This window comes from Nicotiana tabacum, chromosome 18 (genome assembly GCF_000715075.1).
Source record: "Nicotiana tabacum cultivar K326 chromosome 18, ASM71507v2, whole genome shotgun sequence".
NCBI classification, from domain to species: domain Eukaryota; kingdom Viridiplantae; phylum Streptophyta; class Magnoliopsida; order Solanales; family Solanaceae; genus Nicotiana; species Nicotiana tabacum.
Window position 1 is genome coordinate 158,386,049 of NC_134097.1, and position 23,124 is coordinate 158,409,172.

The 23,124-nt window shown below is 35.1% G+C and overlaps 4 protein-coding genes across 16 annotated transcripts; 2 read left to right on the forward strand and 2 right to left on the reverse strand.

Annotated features, from left to right (window-relative positions):
• The first annotated feature begins 247 nt into the window (after window positions 1-247).
• Window positions 248-11,046, forward strand: LOC107811630 (uncharacterized). 13 transcript variants are annotated; one of them, XR_012702431.1, is made up of 11 exons: window positions 249-1,819; window positions 1,985-2,191; window positions 7,761-7,865; window positions 7,947-8,012; window positions 8,098-8,262; window positions 8,679-8,753; window positions 8,834-8,964; window positions 9,874-9,943; window positions 10,038-10,158; window positions 10,277-10,333; window positions 10,757-11,046. XR_012702431.1 is itself a non-coding variant. In XM_075237574.1 (9 exons), the coding sequence occupies exons 1-8, from the start codon at window positions 1,202-1,204 to the stop codon at window positions 10,317-10,319; spliced, it is 1,410 nt and encodes a 469-aa protein (XP_075093675.1). In that variant the 5' UTR covers window positions 249-1,201; the 3' UTR covers window positions 10,320-10,333; window positions 10,757-11,046. The 13 variants fall into 13 exon arrangements, 2 of the variants coding, with proteins under 2 accessions (XP_075093675.1, XP_075093676.1); XR_012702433.1 differs by having other exon boundaries at window positions 10,038-10,107; XR_012702424.1 differs by lacking the exon at window positions 9,874-9,943 and having other exon boundaries at window positions 248-1,819; window positions 10,038-10,165.
• LOC107768368 (uncharacterized) lies at window positions 10,380-13,790 on the forward strand. Its single transcript, XM_075236471.1, has 9 exons — window positions 10,380-10,454; window positions 10,827-11,045; window positions 11,139-11,224; window positions 11,295-11,361; window positions 11,449-11,515; window positions 11,618-11,754; window positions 12,363-12,442; window positions 13,223-13,391; window positions 13,524-13,790. Exons 1-9 carry the CDS (start codon window positions 10,380-10,382, stop codon window positions 13,788-13,790), a joined length of 1,167 nt encoding a protein of 388 aa, XP_075092572.1.
• A 5,284-nt stretch (window positions 13,791-19,074) lies between these two features.
• LOC142172784 (uncharacterized) lies at window positions 19,075-20,385 on the reverse strand. The gene is made up of 2 exons (XM_075236472.1): window positions 20,087-20,385; window positions 19,075-19,711 (listed from the first exon to the last, which is right to left on the reverse strand). The coding sequence occupies exons 1-2, from the start codon at window positions 20,383-20,385 to the stop codon at window positions 19,075-19,077; spliced, it is 936 nt and encodes a 311-aa protein (XP_075092573.1).
• A 125-nt stretch (window positions 20,386-20,510) lies between these two features.
• LOC142172785 (uncharacterized) lies at window positions 20,511-22,345 on the reverse strand. Its single transcript, XM_075236473.1, has 4 exons — window positions 21,866-22,345; window positions 21,553-21,718; window positions 21,254-21,463; window positions 20,511-21,124 (listed from the first exon to the last, which is right to left on the reverse strand). Exons 1-4 carry the CDS (start codon window positions 22,343-22,345, stop codon window positions 20,511-20,513), a joined length of 1,470 nt encoding a protein of 489 aa, XP_075092574.1.
• Window positions 22,346-23,124: the final 779 nt, after the last annotated feature.

Genomic DNA, 23,124 nt, shown 5'->3' on the forward strand with positions numbered 1-23,124 from the left:
GTCTATTCTCGAATCCACGATATTCTAGACATATTACATCAACTTTACCAATTACGGAAAAGTTAAAAAATAATAATAGATAAAAATCTTCATTTAATAAAGCGGAGAAAGGAAATTTGCCCGTCAAGTCACTTGTCACATAGTGAAGACACGTTTATCATTTATATGAAGACAGCTATTATTATCAATTAATGAGACTTACTTCCACTTAAAAAAGATATTTTGGAAGACTTAAATAATTGATCTATCGCAGTTGCTAACGAAGAACATATAGTGGAGTAGTAGTATATAATAGGGTAGTACTGTAATGCTCTTATGTGAAATTGTAAACAAATGGAGTTCAAACTTTTATTACAACTCAGAGAGTTTGCAATTGGAAACTAATGGGCCTTCAATTGGAGCTTGAACTTTAATGGCGGATTCACCTGAGAGAATAAGAAGAAGAGAAGTTGGGAAATGATTTACCAGAATTTGCATAACCGTCTCCTTCCCAGCTCTTTGGAATATAAAGCCCAACCCTAATTCGATCAATTTCCCAATTTAGAGACTCTCTTCTACTGACATAACAACTACTTACGTTAATACTAAGAAATTTTGCAGATGGAGGGGATTTCCTTTGAAAGCCTTGTTTCACAATACATGTGGGAAGCCGATGAAAAAGGTTTGATGGCTATGTCAATATTCAATTTAATGTTTCACAACGATCCAAATTCCTTTGCTCTTAAACTTGATGTTGGTTGTTCACACGATGACATTGATTTCCGTACCAAGTGTGTTGCCCTCTTTTCACGTTGGTTAATGACTTTTGCCTTTGGAACAGTTTAAGCGTTTCAACTCAATCCATTTTAAAGTCTAATCTCCTTATGCGTCTCAAGCTCGAACAATCAACATACATCAACAACATGCTCTCTCGAACCGTTTTGGAACTAGCTGCTTCACTTCTGCCCGATGACAATTGGCCTGAATTATTGCCATTCTTGTATCATTACGTCACTGATTCCAGTTCAAACAAGTTGTTAAAAGACTCAGTTTTCTTAATATTTTGCCATCTAGGTAAGATTGGCGAAAAAAATACTTACTTGGGTACGAGATTTGCACACTTTATTCCTTAATACACTGAATGACGATAAACTCGATCTCAATGTGAGGATCACGGCCATGTTTGCTGTGCACATCTTCATTCAGTGCACACCGAGTTCATATGAAAAGGAGCGGTTTCAGGATTTACTGCCAGGTTTCCGGATTTACTGCCAGGTTTCAGGATTTACTGACTGACACATTAATGACAAATGGGGAAAATCAAGTGGCAGCACACGCCGCGCTGGGTTTTCTTATACAGTTGGCGAAGAATGAGCCTAGGTTTTTGAGGCTGCAACTAGTGGAAGTGGTTAATACCATGTTTGAGATAGCAGAGGCTAAGATTTTGGAAGAGAAGACAAGGCGTTTGGCAATTGAATTTCTGTTAACTTTGGTCGAGGCGAGGGAGAAAGTCCCCGGTATGATGAAGAAGCTGCCACGGTTTATTGACGCTTGTTTCACAATGTTTTTGAATTTGATACTGGATACTAAAGATGAACCTACTTGGCATACTGCTGAGGGTGCAGAGATAAACGACCACATTAATAGATACCGGGATCGATGGACAGTGGACAACTACCTTTATGGTGCCATCTGTTTACGCCGGTTTGCTAAAGCATTAGGTGGCAACACTACTCCTATTGCCATAGAACAGCTGAGTTCTTATGTGGTTGCCCCTGAGTGGGAGAAACGCCACGCAGCTCTCATGGCACTTGCTCAAATTGCTAAATGTAGCTCAAAGGTACAACTCCTTTTCATTAATTAGTGTATTCATGGGATTATTTTGTAGCATTTAAGAGGGTGTTATTTTGTTAGGATATAAGATAGTTTGCCCACATGCCCCTATTTGTTTTAGTTTAATTTTCTTAGGCTGTTAAGCTTGAACCCATGGTTTCTCTGTTTATAGGTGATGATGATCAAGTATTTGGAGCAAGTAGTGAATATGGTCCTGCATTCTTTTCGAGATTCTCATCCTCGAGTCAGATGGGCTGCTATTAATGCAATTGTCTATTTGTCGACTGACTTCTGTCCGGATTTGCAAGAACAGTATCATAACCAAGTATTACCAGAATTAGCTGCAGCTATGGATGATTTTCAAAATCCTCGAGTGCAGGTTTGACCTATGGTTATATAAAACCTTTATAATAGCAGCTATAAAATAATTTTTTATTATTGATACAGGAAACAACCAGCAAAAGTATCTAGTTTGCTGCACTTTTACAATGGGGAATTACAAGAAAATACACATGACTTCATATCATAACAAAAAATGACCCATGTTTTAAGTTTTACCTGACCTAGCCCATATTGTACATATTTTGAAAGCACTAGCAAATTCAAAATCTGTGTTCGTACAACCATTGCTTCTAAAAGCTATAGAGTTAACTCTGTGTTCTCACGTCCATTGCTATCACTCTCTCTTCTTCTCATATCTTCTACATATGCTTCAAATGACAATCCGCCATTACTGCTTCTCTCCCTGTGTCACTTGATTGCGATGTCAGAAAATTGAAAAGTAGAAGTCCACCATTGAAGGCCATTCAAAGCTTTGCTTTCGAAAATATGATTTTTTGAGTTTGTTAGTTGTTTGGATTGCGTGTTGTTCCAATTGATCGAAAATATCAAAAGGAGTTCAAAATTTAAATTTGAAGTGATTTGGAGTAGATTTGAGCAAGATTTGAGTTAAATTTTAGAAAAGACGCAAGGGAGAAGATGAAGTCAGTTTTTTTTTATAATTATGTATAATAGTGTATGAGTGTATAAACACATCTTATACACTATTATACACCTTTATACAAGCGTCCGTAGACGAACTTCTTCCACGATTTTCAGTTGCAATTCTTTTCAAAACCAGTCCAAATCTCCATTAAATGACTTCAAATTTTATATACAACCTCCTTATACTATTTCTAACAAGCCTGAATAACAATCACTCCAAATTTTTTACAAAATCAAATCCGGAATTTAAATCCACATATTTAAGCTTGTTAAAAATCTAATTTTCACCACCTAAATGGATTTGGTTTGTTGAACTAATAATTGAGTCACAGTTACTGATTCGAAAATTAACTTAAAAGCTTGAGCAATCTTTTTTAAAAATTAAATAGTAATTTCGAGAACCTATTGGAGTTGAATGTTGGGTATTAGCCTATTATTTCTGGGCTAGTTGGTTGTAAATTGAAATATGGGCTATAAAATTGAAAAGTAGGAAACCCACTTGTTCTAATGTATATTCCATAAAGTTGATGATCCATAACTTGGTATAGGTTTAGTTAATTGAATCTTTAAAGTTTTGTGTTTCTATCCTTAGGCAGAATAACTACTTAACTTTACATATTTTACTATGTTCAACTGATAAGAATCCTCGGCTTAAACATGAACATAATAACCTCATTGTTGGTGCAATATAACTTTATACCAAACTGATTATTTTATTGCATCTGCTTAAGTTCTTGTGTTCTAGATGTAACTTTTGAATATTTTGAGAAGGTCTCTTGACTATAACACCTATTGTGATTCACCACCCTCTAAGGGACTCACGCTGATACATATACTCCATGAATAGGGGTGGCAAACGGGCGGGTCAGATCGGATATGAGCGGTTCAAACGGGTAATTAAAAAAACGGATAAATTATCTGACCCGACCCGTATTTGAGATGGATAAAACGAGTTTATCTGGTGGATAATATGGTATCTATATATTATCAATGACTTCTTAAATATGGTCACTTATGGGAGAATTCCTAGTCTTCCAAACTTGAGGAACTCCAATTTAAGGCTTTACAAATGTAAAAGTTAAATACATTAGTTATCCATTGGTTATCCATTTGGTTAACCATTTTCTAAGTGATAATATGGTTCTTTATCCATATTCGACCCGTTTTTAAATCGTTCATTATCCAACCCATTTTTTTATGGATAATATGGGTGGATAACTGTTTTCTTTTAACCATTTTGCCACCTTTATCCATGAACAAGCACCTGGATGAGAACAAAGAAGACAATAGAGGGAAAGGGGGAGGAGCCCCAAGTCCTTCATCGCAAACGATTTGCTCAACTGCTTCTTAAGGACTACAATTCTGGATTTATTCTTGCGAACAATAAGCATGTCAAACACATAAAGCAATAAAATAATAAAATCATCATCAGAGAATTTCGGTAGTAGGCCTTGTTCCTAGTATGCTCTTATATATGCTGACCAAGTTTGGCGTCATTTGGAGTTCGTTTGCCTATGGGCTTGACTTCGCAAGGACAGTGGCATTGTCGTAATTTGCTGAAGTGTCCGAAGGCCATAACTATTTCCACGACTATGGGAATGGGGTGAAACTTCATGGAAGTGTGAAGGAAGTCAAGATAAAGCTTTAAGAACAGACGGCGCCTTATTCGGAGTTCGAAGTGTCCGAAGGCCATATCTTTGGCTTTTGCATTGTGTTTCCTTGCTCTCGCGTGATGATATCTATTAGTTTTCATTCAATTACTGGTGTTTTGCTGGTGTTCTTCTTAGATCGCCCTCTTCCTCCCATTTCCGGCGAAGGCGCAGGTTAGCTAGCACCTAACGTGCGCTGAGAGAAAAGAGAGACAGTTGTCTACTCCTTTTACTTGATTTGCACACAAAAAAAAGAATCTTTAAGATCTCCGGCATTCAGTTACTCTTTCTTCTTAATAGATAATTTCAGCGGCTAAGATACAAGTAATTATTCCTTCTTAGTTGCACTCAATGTAGCTATGTAAACCGTCCCTTAGTTTACTTGAACAATAAGGATAGCTTTGACCAAGCCTAAATTAAATTCTAGAAAATGGGAGGAAGCAGCTCAACAAGGTACTACTAATAATAATAATTCTCGTAAAACTGCAACTAGAATAAACTTAGACGATAAGTACTGCAAACTACAATTTTATTTCGAAAAGTCTAAATCTAGAATTCAGTTCACCGCCTTATAAGGGGGTTTCAGCTTCAAATTGTACGACCACCATGAACCCAACATACAATGAAATCAAGTGTAATAACATTGTGATGAGATGAAATGATGAAGGTAGAGAAATTAAAAAGAAAGGTTCCTTTCCACAAAATGAAATTACAATTAAATTCACAATATATTGCGTTGTTCAGATGGATATGCTCATATATACTCTTTGAGATCAACACAAAACATGAAGCAGAACCCAACCAGGTGAAAACACAGCAAAATGTCACAAAATAATTCTCAATAATGGCTCTCACAAGGGCCCTTTCCACATAAGAAGTTAAAGACTTGATGATCACCAGCACCAATTCCAAGATCAGTAAAACAGTTTGCTTCCACTAAATTTGAAGGAGTATAATTACTAGGAATAGTCAACTGATCATGAGCAGAAGCAGGAGAAGAGCTTGTAGTTCCTTCTTGCAAAATCCCAGTTGGGTGCAGTGGAAAAAGATTCAAAGTTTCTTGATGATTAAATTGCTTTTCATTTGGGCTGAGAACCCAAATGAAGAGAATATATTATTTGAATATGAAGGTAGTTCAAATATTATAACAAAAATGATGAAGAGAATATATTATTTGAATATGAAGGTAGTTCAAATATTATATGAAAGCGTATTATCTATTATCTATTTTTATTTATACTACTAAAGTATTAAATTCTAGAAAAAAATTATAAATTATAAGTTAAAATATTTGTACTTGACTTTAAAGTTACACCATTGGTTGTCGGAACTAAAATTTTGATCCAATACATGCTATGTAATCGAATTGTTTTACTTTGTTGGAAAATCTTTTACATGTTTTCCTTTCCTTATAGTATTCTTATTAAATCTTAAATATTAGGACTTCATACATAGTTCAAATAAGGAATGATTTGATAAATAAAATTTTAGTAATTTTAAATTCCTAAATACTAGGAAAATAACTTAAATTACAAGTTAGTCCAGTGTGAGATTTATTTTGAAAGGGTAAAAAAGGCGAACGACATTTCGCTAAAGGCTTTCGTGCTTTTAATATAGTATAGATATAGATAGATATAGATAGATGGTGGCATGCCACATGTTCCAAGTATGAAACATTAAATTTTAAGCACAAATGACAAACATCCACTGCGAATGGCATAAGATAGATTTACTATAATCAGTTCTGCATTATGACTAACTGGCGAATCTTAGGTCTTCACAGCTTTTCCTTTTGTGGCCAAAACATGTCTACTAGGGGATCATTGGCTTTCTTATTTTAAGCATATAAAAGGGGGGCAGAGGTGTTGAAGCTCAGCCAGCCTCCACCGTGCGTGCTGCCACCAAGCCACACCAAGTGAGCTACCTTGAGGGGGAACCTCAAGGGCCTGCCTGGACATCTCAAAAGAGTGTGTAAGGTATCCATACGAGCTTGGGAACTCTATGGACGACTCGACGCCTCAGGGCTAGCGTTGGGCACAAAACTAGCACCGGAGGCTTGACGTGTGGGATGATTATGCCCTGTGGACTACCGAAATGGTGGATAAAGACCTCCGTGCCGATTAGATACTTGAAGCACCTATCTTAGGGACCTCATTTGTCGACTTGTGAGCTTGGCTAGGGTTCAGCTAGGCGAGAAAGGGTCTGTTGGCCTGGACATGCAGTTGTGGGACGACACTGCACTATGCGGGATGGAAGTATGTTGCGAGGGATATGTTTGGCTATGCCATAAGACAACCATGGGCATGTTATGAAAGACACACATGACAAAGGCCAAGGACTAAAGGTTAACCTACTCGGGCGAAGCACAAACTGGGTGCGGATGCACGAGGCGAGTGTCAAGCTTGAGGATTAGACTGTGCACGCGAGAGCGATGCTTTGTGCTAGGTGAGGGACGGACATGTCCTTAGCCAACCCCGGGTGTGCGCATCGATGAGATCCGGCAGATGAGAAGTGCCACAGCTAGTCAAGGCTATGAGCCTAGACATCAGACGGACGACACATTTGACGTAAGCCTCCTAGGCAAGCTCCACCACAGGCACAAGATCGTGCTAGAAAACCTGGGAAAGAGGAAAGGCTAGCCTGTAGAGAGGGGTGACTACAGGCGCCGCACGGGCTATTTGGTGCAGCTAGCGTCCGGAAAAAGGTCGGCTCGTGACAGAAGGGAGTGAGAATCGCAAACTCATAACCCAATTGTATTTTGCAGTCAATTTACATGCCGGAAAAGCAGATTTGAAATTTTCCATCAATGAGCAGAAACAAGACAAAGCTCGTAAAAATAGAAACATGGAAGATTAGACACCAAACACTAAGTCCACAAATTTGGACACCACAGATTTGGCTGGGGTGGCAACGGATCCAATTTATTGCTTTGGAAATATTTTCCGGCTGGATTTTGCAGTGGTTATGGCTAAAATGGGGTGGTGAAGATGGTGCGGGAAGAGGATGCAAGTTTTCTTTAAAGCTAATGACACGTGTACGTTGCCAACTCATTAAAGGTGGGGCCGACATGTTGTGCCGTTAGCAGGAGGGGTAATTTCAAGCCTGAAAATAGCATTGTGTGTATTTTTGGACCAAAAGGCGGACAAAGGTTAATTTTAAACCATTTACTAAACAAAAGGGATAGCTTTGGCCCTTTTCAGAATAGAGTTTGAAGAATTTGTAGTGTAAAGCTTTGGTACAGCTGTGTCATTGCTACTTCATTCAGTTCAAAATACCTACAATGTTACTCGTTTTACTCCCTTTGCGTTTTCATAGGCATGTGCAGCTACAGCTTCCGTGATGTTCCTACTTGCACTTAAAGAGCCAATAAGCTCTTCCCACATTGATAGAATACTTAACAAACTGTTTGTACTTCTACAGGTATGCAAAGATAGATTTGTTATAAAGGTAGATTATTGTTAACGAGTCTTAAGAGATTCATTGCTGTTGTCTGAAATGCAGAATGACAATCAAATGGTTCAAGATGAAGCATTATTTGCATTGGGTAGTGTAGCTTATTTCTATAAGGTATTACCTACTTGCATTTATTTTTGACTCAATTCTGTTTCTACTTATGTTGTAGCTAATGATGACTAATATATTACTTCAACAGGAGCACTTCCAAAAGTACTATGATTTTGTAATGCCGTATTTAAAAACAATCCTGGTAAATGCAAATGATGAATCTAATCAGATGCTTCAAAGCAAAGTCTTGCTGTGCATAAGCAACGTTGCGCTTGCTGCAGGCAAAGAGAAATTCAGAGATGACTTGAAGCAGGTCGTCTCCAAACTATACTCGATGCTTCTCTTTGCATGTGCGTGCGATGTATTAGTGCTATGGGAAAAACTTATCTACAGTACCGGTATTTATACCATGCCACAAAGATTTATCATGGTTTATTGATAATTTGAGGTGAAAATATATGTTAATTAACCATGATTAAGTGAAAAGTGTGCTTAAATGGCTTTTCCATAGACAAACCATATTATTGATTACACCTATTTGAAATACCACTTTCTTCAACTGTTGGGATCAATGACTACTGCCTCATATATTTTCTCCTCCTAGTTCCTTTTTGGTCCAGCATTCTGCATCTCTCTTGGCATTCTTTTCTTCTCTTGGCGGTGTGATCTTATCCATTCATTCATTTCTAAACGCGGACCTTCCTTTCTATATGTTCTGTTATATTAAAGGTTATGGAAGTGCTTAAGTACTCCTTACAAGAATCACATGTGACAGAGTATACAAATATTCTTCGCTGTCTAAAGGTAAGTGTTACTCGTTTGGTTTTACAGGCTCAGAACTTTTTATTAGATTAGCCTCTCAATCTTTTCTTGATTTACTGCAGGCGTCGTACGGGATTTGTGTGTGCATTGGGAAGGAATTTCTTCCTTACATGAGTATAGTCATGCCATATGCAGTTGAATGTGCTCAACTTGAGCCCGATAAGACTGTATCCTCAGATAAACTATATGATAGGTAAGTTTTTATCATTGAGGTTTGGATTTTTCATTTATCATCTTGCCATTATGGTCTCTACAGATTCCTCCTGCACCAATCATTTCCTCCATATTTCTACTGCCGTCGGTGTTTATTTTCATCCAGTTCGGAGGTGGCCTTTCCCATTAACTGTGATGATTCAGTTCTGGGAGAAAGATCAATAACCAACCTGCATATAGCTTCCTAACTTGTAGGCCGTTCATTATTCCCTTTATATTTGAATACCACCCAATTCAAGAAGAACAAAATCTGATAAGTCGTACGCTTAATGGATAGCGTGGAGGATCCATACTTAATAGCACACATAGACTTCCATATCTCCCAACAGATAACAACACGAGTGATTCTCAAAATAATTCGGGCTACCAGGGATATCTTGCTTAAGTTTCACATTTTGCAGTATGCACAAAGTCATGTTTGGGGGTGAAATGATATGCATCTATGGAAGTGACCTCAACAACAACAACAACGACCCAGTATAATCCCACAAGTGGGGTCTGGGGAGGGTAATATGTACGCAGACCTTACCCCTACCCCGAAGGGTAGAGAGGCTGTTTCCAGGAGACCCTCGGCTCAAAAAAGCAACGGGAGATGATATATTAGTACCATAAAAATGCGTAATAAAAATAACAGCAATATATAAGAGATATGAAATATGAAATACAGGATACGAAATACGAACTACGAAAATGACCTCCTAGAAGGGAAATCAATGTTGTGCTCGGCCCTTGAATTATATGCTCATGAATTGGGGGAAGATTTTTACCCATGGATTCCCCAGGTTGGCATGATAGCATGAACGATCACTAGTACATTTACTTTTCTTCATGTGTTGTTAAGTGGATTCAAACTTAAGAGGTGATATTTATGTCTTAAACCCTGAAACAGGCTGCTTCAGTTTTAATTCCGCTTCTGAAATTCTATATCCACTCTTCTGTCAGGGAATGTGCTAGTTGTGGTAAAAAATCTCATGCTTTCATATGGTTTCCAATTTTTTTTCTTTAACTTATCGAATTTCTAATGAGATATTGTTTTAATTTGTGGTGGTTAAGCAACGGTATCCTTGTTGCGTTCTGCTAAACTGGCAGTAGAGAAAGGGACTGCTCGAGGTGGAAACAAGTGGTACTTTAAGCAGTTGCCTGGCCGTATAATATTGGCTTTGGGGGACGCATTGTATTCGGTTACCTTCAACACATTAATATTTACGGTTTCTTTTTCCTGTTGGGAAAAGGTTTGATCTCCATTTATCTGAACAAGGAGAAAGTGACACTTCAATTGCTATTGCATGCAGGAGCCTGAGACAAAACTATGTGAAAAGATATTGCAGGAATTGAATAATTGCCTAAATGTATGTCAGGTTATGATGGTTTATTTACTTTGCAGGAATTGACTCTATGCAGTTTCTTTTCAAGCTTTTTATGTCCATTATGATAAGCAACACACTTGTCCATGCTCGTAAGAATGAAAGTGTAAAATAGGACAACCTTGTACATAGCAAGACCTGGAAACAAGAGTAATAACTTGCATAGAGTAAGATCTTCAGGGAAAAGTAAAATAGGAGCGGCAGGCTTGGTCATTCTTAGTCTGTGCGTGGGCACATGCAGAATTTCTAGTTATTCCTACAAAAGACATACTTGGACCATCACATAATGCTTAAGAATTGAAACGTGGACTAGAATTTACCATAAATCCTGTATTTACAAAAGTTACCTTGACATGAGTTAGAACGGCAGCTTTCACTTCTTATGGTTCTTTTTGTGTCTTCTTTCAGATCGGTGGAACACTTCTCAATGAATATCAGGTTCATAGAATCACAGATGGGATAAAGCACGTCATTATAGAAAGTTCACGTAGAAAAGGAAAACTCAGAGAGAGAGAGAGAGAGAGAGAAATCAGAAGACTTTGATGCTGAGGAAGCTGAATTGCTGAGAGAGGAAAGAGAGCTAGAAGAAAAAGTATTTTATAGGGTTGGTTGCATATTGTTGACATTGATCAAAACCTTCAAGGCTGCTTTCTTGCCTTTCCTTGATGAGCTTTCCTCATATCTAATGCCTATGACAGTGAGTTTCAGCTTATGGTAACCAATGACGTTTCGATCCCCTAGGTTGTTTTCCACCATTATTTCTCATTGTTCTTTTTTCACTGCTTGAAAGGGCAAGGATAAAACAGCTCAAGGGAGAAGTGCATGTGTAAATATCTTTAATAAACTTGTGGAGGAATGCAACGAATCAGCTCTAAAGTAGGTCTATCTTTATGAGGTTTTTCTTAAATAAGGTCACAATTCTGATAGTACTTTCTGTTCAAACCAGGTATTATAATATATGTCTTCCTTTTCTTTTGGACTCAAGCAACAACGAAAATCCAGTTCTTAGAGAGGTTTGTGCATCTTGGTGGTTCGGATAGTTTTCAGTCATGTGACATTTACTGTTTGATTCATCCAAACGCCATTAATGTTATGTTCAGAATGCACTTTATGGACTTAGGCTTTGTGCGAAATATGGTGGTTTTGTTTTCAAACCATTTATTGGAGGTATGATATCGTTGAATGTGATTTTGAGATTCTTCTCATCATGGGGAAGTGGATGAAGAGTGATATATTTTTGTATTTACCAAATCTCATAACGTGATTCAGAGGCTCTTTCAAGGATCAATGTTGTGATAACACATCTACATGCTCTGGCACCTGAAAATGAACAGGCATATCATGATGCTGTTTTTGCACTTGGTCAGATATGTCAATTTCATCGGGAAAGTATTGACTCCACGCAGGTGCGATTTTCTGGGAATCCCTAATGTTTTATTGCTCAACTCATTTAAATACACACACACATATATGCATTTAGATTTTGTTGTTGTACTTCTCTACTAACTTCATTTCATGTTTGCACTTTTGTCCTACAAATTTTAAAATCTGAAAGTCAGTATACCAGCCTGATAAATGATTGCAATAAACTAGGAATATAGACACATGGTGCTCGTTTCAACCACTTATATAGTGATTTACAAGACTTCTATAATTCTTATTTAATCTTCTAGTGGCTGGTTTTCATTCCAACTTATTTTGTTTAATTATCCTGTAGCTGAGGATATTTAGTCAGCTTACGAAAAGGAGAGTTTAGACACTTCTATATATTTACTAAAAGGAAATATAAGGCACGTTTACGTATAACATGCATTGTCAGTACTTTTCATTGTTTTGAAGAAACTGGACTGCTAACATGGTGCTTGGTGTTTGGTACAACTGAGTATGCATATGCTCACCATATCTGAATTTTGGTAAAACATGTCGCTTTTGTTCTTCCTAGATGAAATGATGCTCCTCCAATGTACATAACTTGTTGAGATTCCATTTATTTCTCATTCCAATTTTTTGCTAGATTATTCCGGCTTGGTTGAACTGTCTGCTTATAAGAGGTAACATGGTTGTTCACGACCAGCTCTGTTCAATGGTCGAAAGGTACTGTCCTGGACTAGTCTGTTCTATAGTTTTTTATCATCATCTGCTCTTTAATTTACTTTTCAGATCTTCTTTTTGTTAAGGCGACTGATTGCTAAGGCAGGTCACAAGATTATTAATGACAACGTATCTTTACTAATTTCGAATTCAATTGTTTTGGGTTTTTGTCAACACATTTGTTGGTCAACTAGCTTTCAGCAATTGTTTCTCATTACTCCAAAATTTTGGTGCATCAATTGTAAAATTAGAAGAAGAAAAAAGGATCACAAAATAGCAACATATAATTTAAAATGTTTTCCGTAGATAAAAGTACGAGTGTTCTTATAATAGCATGCATGATGCATATGTTCCAAATAAATTTCCTAATTTCAGATATATAATAGGAAAATTACACGACCATTAGCCAAAATAAATGCTTGAAGTAATGTTATAGTATTGTGTCCATTTTCAAAGTTATGATGGTGTAACTAGAAAATATCTGTTACATTTGGTTTAACAGAATTTGGTTAGCAGTTGCAATCTTGAATATTGACAGAAGGCTTTCTGCTAAATTAAAAAAATCATCATGTTCTTTCTAATGTTAGATGAATTTTAAACTATAATCTTTGTAGCATTTGTCGGGTTGACTTGATCATCTTATTGGTGGTTGTTACTATGATTTGTCTATTTTCTCATTCTGCAAATTGAACACCAGCTAAAGTTTGCAAACTCTAATATGTAATCTTTTAAATCAATTTCCTTCTATTCTTTAATGTTTTTGCAAATTTTCACGCTTTGCAGGTCAGACAGAGAACTTTTGGGTCCCAAATATGAGCATTTTCCAAAAAATTTATCAGTTTTTGCAGAGGTTATTTCTATATCAGAACCTATAGATGCCAGATTGAGTTGTTCATTTGTTCCTGATATAAATATTCTCAACTCTAATTCTTATATTTTATCCAGTAAAGAAGTAATAAAAATCTTATAGATTTGCATAAAATCTTATATTTTATCTATCATGATGACTATCTCACAATTACACTGGCTTTTTATCAAATTAACTTTCCCTCATGTAGCCACTTAATATGTTTTGTTTTTTTAGGTTTTATGTACTGGAAAAGATCTTGCTACTGAAGAAATGAAAAGCCGAATGATTAATCCATTGAGGAATCTTCAGAAAACAGTACCAGCAGCCACCTGGGCATCGGCGTGGTCATTGTTATTGCCTCAGCAGGAGATGGAACTGGAATCCATTCTATCCCATAAGGAAGATGCTAACTTGTCATCAGTGCAATCAGGGGCAAAGTTAGGAGGACGCAAGGGGCGTAAATTGAAAGGCCGTCGTCAAAAACTTATATTGCGCAAATAGGGTAAAATAATTCTCTTGACAAAAGGGAAGATGCTAGTGGAGTGGCAAAGGTGGCTTAAAAATAGCTTAAGGTTATAGGTTCAAATCCAACCGTAGCATTCTTGAAATTTTCTGATATTCTAACCCCACCGCTGAGTGCAATGAAGCTATGATTTCTGCAACTTTGTGTCCTTAAAACATTTTGCTGCTCCAGCGAAAATCATTCATTTTGGGGAACGACGTTTTATATTGGCCTTCATAGGTGTGCGCGGAGTATGAGAGCCTGCAAGCTAAAGGTGGAACCTTTCCTTTACTTTTGTATTGTGTCAATGTGAATAATACTACTGTTCCAGCTGAACTTTGCTTCAATATATTACAATTAAGGAGCCTGAACAATTATGGTGCAGACAATTTCCTTTTTCAACAAAAAGATGAAGGTGTGATGCAATTTGCTAGCCAATTGCTGTTTGCTTGTATCTCATTCAGCCAAGCGGTGATATTATTCCAATTCAGAAGCGGCTATGTTTCATAGTAAAAGCTGTACCCCTTCCTCTATTTTCATGAAAGTTTATATAAGATATGTTGAGCAAGAAAATCAGTAAACATGATCAAGAATTTATGTGAAGCCATATTGAATCTGGTTCTCTCATTCTCCTTGATAGGCTTGTTTACTAGCTTATGATAGTCCAATTGAAACTGCAAAATCTAATTTGGTTTAGCCTGCAAACTTCTGTGTTGAGACTAACAAGTAATCTCATGGATTAGTACCTCCTAGTCCTGTATGTTTATCAAATTTCTCGACTTACAGGCCAGATTCAACCTTCTGGTCTCAACTAAGAGTTCCGTTTCAATTTTCGCAAAGGTAGTTTGAAACTAGGAGCAGCAGTTGCTCGACTGAGTTGTTCATTTCTATCTTTAATTTGCAGTCTTTCACCTCTGCAAAGCAAAGAAATACTTGTCAGGTATGTTTTACTAATGTTTAAAAAGTTGTATGAACAAGCTCAGGAGATAATGCAAATAAGCTTGTGTCACTTACCTGTTGAACCAGTGTTGCAGCTTTTATGTGCACGTCAGGCGGACGAACTAAGGTGTAAACAATGGCTCGATTGCCTTTCCATTATAGTCTAGCTCTTCCTCAATTCTTCATTGATTTTTCAAGAGAATCACCGCATCGTTTCACTTCAATCCTCTTTAGGCTGAAATACTATCTCCAACTTGCATTCCATGTCCTCACAACTTCCTTTTTGAGTTGCCAAATACAAAAATGTAGCAAGAAATTTCCTCTCTATTTCAGACATTTGTTCTCTCGCGGAGTTGTCCTCAGAATGGTGTAGACAGCTCTGAGAGTAAAGAGATTTAAAACAAATCACATGCTAGGACCAAACATGAGATTTGCAGCCTTATCACAGAATTTTTTTTTATATGTTTATAACACTTCCTTTTGCCCTAAAATATTTTATTTTTACTCTGTATAGGAACTGATCCTACTTTTCCCTATGATATGTGGATAGATATAACTATAATCTGTATATATATTAAAGCAAGAAAGTTATCATATATAATTAATATTATAGTTAAGTCAAGTGGCAAGCTAATAAATGTAAATAGTATATGGTAATTTTATTCTATATTTGACTATTTTATTTGAATTAAAAGATAATTTTAAATTTATGGATAAAGTTCTAAAATTTGAATTTAAATTAAAAACAAAATTTATCTTTTTTTATCATGTTATCATACTTAATTCGGTTAATGATCATATGCAATCATGTTAGGAACTTTTGTTATTTTTTATAATTATTTAAATACAACTTCACCTCTAGCAAAAAAAAAACTACTCCATATAACTATAAAACTCTTTCACATTTAAAATCCTATAAGTATAATTCTTTGAAACACTGTAGCTAGATTTGAATAAAATGAAATTCTTTTGAAATAAATGTAATATATTGGGTACACGTCTATGTTTATCTAAATAACAAAAAAGAGTTTACAAAACCAAATAAAAGTTTACTTACATATATAATAAAGTAAACATACATGCTAGAGAAAGAAACATCACAAAATCAGACAATATTAAAAAAAATTGTTTCTTTTTTCTTATTGAAGAATATTTGTTTGAAGAGTCAATTTGCATAAATGGACATCAAACAAATAACTAAACTTTGACTATACAATTGCTATCATTAATTTCAATTTAGACATTCAAGGAATTGAAGGGTATAAGTTGAAACTCCTTTATTTAGCTATAGTCAAGTCAATATTGCAAAGGTATAATAGTTTTTCCGTTGAAGAATATTAGTTTTGAATCATTAGATTATGTGAAAGGTTTTTTTTTCAAACTCAACAAGAGATAAATTGGTTTTTATTTGATAGTTTCTATAGCGACTTTTAAGTGTAACAAAGAGTACATATAAAGAAAAAAATTTATATGAAAAGATAAGATATTTTTGAAGATTAGTAGAGAGTTTTAAAATTATTATAATAGAAGTTATATCATGGATAAACTCAAAAAAAACGAAATCTTATGGAATATTTACATAATATCCGGTTCATATTTATTGTTTACTTTTTATAGCTAATATAAAATAGATGATATACCGACAACACATGATTATATACATATTATATATGAATTATATATAAATTACATATCATTTAATTTTTTAATTTAAGTGGTCGGGTGAGCACCAATTTAGGTTGATTAGATAAAGCCAAAAGAAAAATATGAAATAATTTCAACCAAAGACTAAAAATATAATTAAAGTTCATGTGTAGACAATTTTTTTAAAACTCATCCTTTTATAGTGAAAAAATAATTTTTTGTAACAAAAGAAATAATGACATAAAAAATAAGATAAAAGAAAATAAATATTGAAAAAAATGTTAGAAAGATCTAATAGCGAGAAATAAAAGATGACAACAAACTTCTTCTTATGTTTCATCTTTGTTGAGTATAAAAAATTTGAAAGTTAATCTCATAGATTTCAAATATTTTTTTTTCAACTCAAATACATAGATTATAAGATAAGGATATCTTCGAATATTTTTTTTTAATTTATATTTTTGTCGTTTTTAAAAAATCACTATTACTAACAAACTGATATGATATTCGAATTTGAATTAGAATGCAATTTGAGTACTTTGCATTGAGGTTAAGCTCAGTATGGTATCGAAAAATAAATTACTTGACAATTTTAAGACAATATATGCAATGTTTTATAATAATAATCAACTAATTTAACTTTTAATGATTCAAAGAATAAAATTTTTGTATATAAAAAGGGTATTAAAAATTCAAATTCTGGGGCTAGAGATATCGATAAACTTAAAGTGGAGTCATACTGAAATAAATACGGCCAAAGAATCATTTAAATTTTTAGATAGCCGATTAAAGTGAATTTTAAATTAAAAGATAATATCTTCACTTGCATCATTATAAAGATAATCATTATTATAATATATATTATAATTTATATAAAATTTTAGAAATTGAAATTTCAAAATAGAAATATTTTTTGAAAGATAAAATCATACCAAATAAGAGTTCAAGTCGTAGTATAAAAGTCACGTTGTAATCAAAGAATCGTTTATATCGTGTCAACCTTTATGCTTTGCCATAAATATGAGTTATTATTTCACTTTGTGGCTATTTTTAGGTTCCAATGACACCTATGAGAATAGTGCAAAAATAAAATTATCACTACGAGAATTGAGAAAATGTTAGTCTTTTTTCATGTAGTGTTTCTTAATTAATATATGACGATTATCTATAATTATTTAGAAGGTTTAAATGTTAAAGTTATTTACATATAATTCAAATAACTCAGATATTTAACACGGTTAGTGTCAAATATCAAAATGGAGTTAAAAAATACACTAGCTAAAGAATTTTTTTATATTTTTAGATAGCCAACTAAAATGAGTTTTGAATTAAGAATAATATTTTCAATTACATTATTATAAAATAATTATTATTGAAAAATAATGTTTTAGAAACTGCAATTTTAAGAAAGAAATATTTTTTAAGAGATATCAACACACCAAATAAGAGTTCAAGTAGTAGTAAAAGAGTTAAGTCTTATCTAAAGAGTCATTCATTGTCTCAACATTTGATTATTTTGCCATAAATATGAGTTATTATTTTACTTCCTTACTATTTTTAAGATCTAATGACACCGGCAAAAATGATATCAAAAAAGAAAAATAGAAGAAATGGTTAATTTTTTCATGTAGTTAATATCCAATGATTATCTATATTTACTAAGAAAGTGTAAATTTTAAGATTATTTACATACAATCCAAATAACTTAAATATTTAATATGATTAGTGCATCTGCGCGGGTACTAATACTAGTAAGTTATATAAAGACACAATGCGTATTGTAGCTTATTTGTGATTGTTTTTCCTGATATTTTCCAGGCGACTTTTTTCCCATTTGTCAAATCTTTAATTCAGAGAAAAAAACAGAAGAAGAAAAAAGAAGCTAAGCTTTGTTCTTCGTATTATGATGTCTTTTTCCTGTGCATTTACATGTGTTCACACCGGGAAAATGTTGACCATATTGGGAGACTTGAGAGGAGAAAATAACGAAAGTAACAAGTCACGAACAAGAGATTACGAGACTTGGGGGCACGTGGTTTCTTTTTTAATTAATTGTTTTAAATGATGGTTAGGGGTGTTCATGGTTCGATTTGGATCGATTTTTCCCTAAAAAGAAACCAAACCAAGTAAGTCGGTTTTTCAAATATTAGAACCAAACAAAACCAATTAAGTCGGTTTTTCTCGATTCGATTTATGTCGGTTTTTCAGTTTTGCGGTTATTTGTCGGTTTTTTCTTAAATATAAGACATACACTACCAAACACATATTCCGGCGACCACATTTTCAATGTAACACTATCAAATCAATTACCTTTTGAGAAATATATTATTTACCAAAATATATTGATGATAATTGAATCAAATAGTGATGAATAATTTAAGGACTCAATTAAAAAATAGGTTATTTTTAACACGAAATGGATTCTTACCCAAAACAAAAGAAAACTACCAATCAAATTAGAATGTAAAGGTAAAGAACTATATTTTTTTTTTGGTAATTAATTTCATTTCATTTCAAACAAACAGAATACAAAGATCATAATTGTTTACATCTCCCAGCTCTATCTTCTACCTTCTTTACTCTACATTATCGTCCTACCTATTACACACAATTATAAGTAGGATAGTAATTCATCTCGTCTAGTCTAGCTTGTAGTCGTTATACACATCTTCCTCGTCCATGTACTGCTTGAACTATCTCTCAAACAAGCTCCTGTATGGACTGCTTCATTCCTCTAAAAATTCTATTATTTCTTTCCTGCCAGACATGATATACTGCTTCTGCAAGTATTAGTCGATATAGTTCTATTTTAATGCTCCTTCCTTTGCAGCATTTGATTGTCCAGTTGAGTTCATCAGTCCATCGCATTATCATTCTGCAAATCCCCTGCCATTGCAACAGCACTGTCCATAATTGTGAAGTGTAGGAACAGGAAAAGAACAGGTGATCGATAGACTCCTCTTCTTTGTTGCATAGTTCGTATGTGACCTCCTCCACGTATCCCAGTCCTCTCAGTCTATCTTTAGCCATTAATTTTCTTTGAACAGCTAGATAGACAATAAATTTCCACTTTGGAACTCCCAGATTACTTTGCATAAGTTTCCTCCACGTTACTCGTTCAAAGTTTCCTCGCAGTTTTGTGTAGAAATTCTTCACTGAAAAGCTTTCCATCTTTTTCACTTCAGTTTCATTGTATCCAGTTTCCTCAAAGTATTGTCTAGCTTTGAAAATCTTCTGAATTATCCAGGAAGCTTGTTTTGCCTCAATACTCCATCCTGCTATCTGCTTCTTGTAGTACACATGCACCCACTGTACCCATAACCTATCTTTCTTCTTGCTTGAGTTTCACATCAACTTACAAATGACAGTTTTATTCCAGACTTCAACATTCAATAGGTTTAATCCACCAGCTGTCTTAGGCTTGCACAAAGTTTCCCAGGCCACTAATGCTTTCCTAGACTCTTCAATCCCCCCAGTCCATAGGAAAGTTCTGCAAACTTTCTCAATCAAGTGGATCGGTTTCTTTGGGAGGAGAAATATCTGTGACCAATATATCTATATAGAGAACAAGATACTTTTGATTAACTGAATTCTTCCTGCATAGGACAAAATTTTTGTTGTCCAAGATTCTATCCTTCCTAGCATTTTCTCTATTAAGGGCTGACACTGTATTAAGGATAGCCTCTTAGTGCTAAGAGGCACTCCTAGATACCTCACTGGTAGCTCTCCCTTCACAAACCCCAGGCCATCTAGTATTTGTTGTTGTTGCTCTTCTCTTACTCCTCCAAAAATTATAGAGCTTTTCTCTTTGTTAGCTATTAAACCTGATGTTTTTGAAAACTGTTGAAAGCATTGAAATACCAGTTGTACTGACATAATATCACCCCTACTAAACATCAATAGATCATCTGCAAAACTCAATTGAATAATATTCATTTTGATGCATTTTGGATGGTAGTTGAAATCTGGGTTCTTTCTGAGAGTCTTTAGTATTCTTGTTAGGTACTCCATAGCTAGCACAAAGAGATAAGATGACAAGGGGTCCCCTTGCCTTAATCCCTTCTTAGCTTTAAAAGGTTCTGTAGGTCACCATTAATCAAGATAAAGTAGGATACTGTGGTAGTACATTGCATGATCTACTGTATGAACTTCTCAGGCAGTTGCAAGTATGCTAGGACTTGTTCTAAGTAGCTCCATTCCACAAAATCATAAGCTTTTTTCATGTCTATATTCATCATACATCTAGGAGATACCCCTTTTCTATTATATCCTTTAACTAGCTCATGACTTAGGATTATGTTATCATTAATCAATCTGCCAGGAACAAAAGCAGCCTGGCTTTTATCCACTAGATCATCCATGACACCCTTTAATCTGTTAGTCAAGACCTTTGATATAATTTTGTACAGAATTGTGCAGCAGGAAATAGGCTTGTACTTAGAGATTCTTGCAGGACTTTTCACCTTTGGTATGAGTGTAACTGTTGTAACATTAATTGGCTTGCACATTTTGGATTCTGCAAAGAACTCAAACACTGCATTTGTGACCTCTTCACCTATCACTAGCCAAGCTTTTTTAAAGAACACTACATTGAAGCCATCACAACATGGAGCTTTTGCATCACTTATACCTTTCAAAGCTTGATATATTTCATCCTTAGTCACCTCTGCTACTAACTGCATCTGCTGTAGTCCGTTCACCTTTGGACCATCTTTCATTACTACTGGATTTACTGCTGGTAGTTCATTTGCTGAAGTCCCCAATAGTTGTTTATAGAAACCTATCACCTCTTACTCTATATCCTTTTTTGTGTGAACTGAGTTGCCATCACTTTTTATCAACCTTCTGATTTTGTTTTGACTGCACCTACTCTTCATACTTGCAAAAAAATAAGCTGTGTTTGCATCCCCTAATTGTAACCACTTTATTCTGGACTTCTGCTTCATAATACTTTCCTCTATTCGTGACCATTTTTCCAGTTGAAGTTTTGCTGCTTTCTCATCTTCTATTAGTTGTCTATTCTGCCCTAGATCACTCACATGTTCCTGCACTTCTATTAATTTTTGCCTGTATTCCTTAACCTTAACCCCTACAACATTATATTCAGCCTTGTTCAATTCCTTCATTGCTTGTTTTACTTTCTTTATTTTTTCCATACATTCCACATTTTCTACCTACCATAAGATTGCCTCCATGCTTCATCAACAATCTTCAGAAAGTTGTCATGCTCAGCTAAGTGATTTAAGAATTTAAAAGGCTTGGCATTCTTTTCTTCATTTATATCTAGACCAATACTCAAAGGAGAATGGTCTGAACAGTGAGGATCCATAACCCACACTTCATTCTGTGGCATTGAGAGTAACCAGTCTGTATTAACAATTGCCCTGTCTATCTTACTATATGTACTCCTATTGGTCTATGTATACCTTCTTCCATTCGATTTTAGCTCAACTAGTCCTTTGCTTGTCATGAACTCATTAAAATCTCTAACCTCAGCTTCTTGTACAGGATTTCCCACAGGTCTATCTTCTCCCTCCCTTATAGCATTATAGTCACCCATAACTAACCAAGCCCCTTGATGTACTAAATGAATCCTTACCAATTCAGACCATAAACATTTCTTGTGTTCTATTTTGTGCAATCCATATACTACAGTAAAGTTAAACTGCGTATCTAGCATCTTCGCATATACACTAGTATGAATTAGTTGATCAGTTTTACACATCTCTTTGCATTCTATTTCACTGGGATCCCACAATATCCAAATTCTCCCTTTGCTACTCTGCTCATAGTTGTCCATATACTTCCATCCTGGAGCTATTCTCCTAGTAACTTGATCTGCATTCAGTTTTTTGATTTTATGTTCTAATATTGCTATTATATACACTTTATTACTTGTAAGAAACCACTTTACCTCCTTCTGCCTAGCAGCTTTATTCAACCCTCTTATGTTCCAAGTGATGAGCTTCATATTGGGATAAATAGGCTCTGAGTAACTCCCTCTTGCCCTGTATCCTCTTTTTGTCTACTTGATCCTTCTCTTTCTTTGTATGGCACCATGGACTCTGCAAGCAAATTGAAGCCATTTAATACATTTACTACATCTGCATGTTGTCTGTCCCTACTCCTTGCTGCTGATCTTCCTATAACTGTTTGCCATTTTTGTTCCTCATTCCCTTTATTGTTCTCAAGCTGATTATTTATTGTCTCTTTGTTTGTCACCTCCCCTTGTACTGTCATCTTCTTCACTGTCTCTTTTACTTTTGATATCCTTTTTGATTGTCATTCCTATTTCTGCTTCATACTCTTGTTCCTCATGTTAGGTTGGTCCCTCATTCTACATTTGATGTCCCACCTGCATACATTTTGTGCATAATTCCGGCACCCAATCATAATCAATTTCCTGCATAAACTCTCTCCCATTAGGATCAGTTACTTTAACTGATTTTGGTAACTCTTTTGTCACATCCATCTCCACTAACACTCTTGCATATGAGATACTATCAACCTGTGTAGTACATGCATCTGCATATAAAGGTACTCCCAATCCACTACTGATTCTGCTCAGTGATTTATTACCCCAGCAATTCAAAGGTAAATTTGGATATTTCACCCACACTGGTATGGTCTGTAGTACTTCTTTGTTTAAATCAAACTCAGCCGACCACACTTTAACTATAATTGATTTATTATTTATCATGTGAGGCCCAGAGTACAACACCTCATCCCGATCTTCAATCGAATTGTACT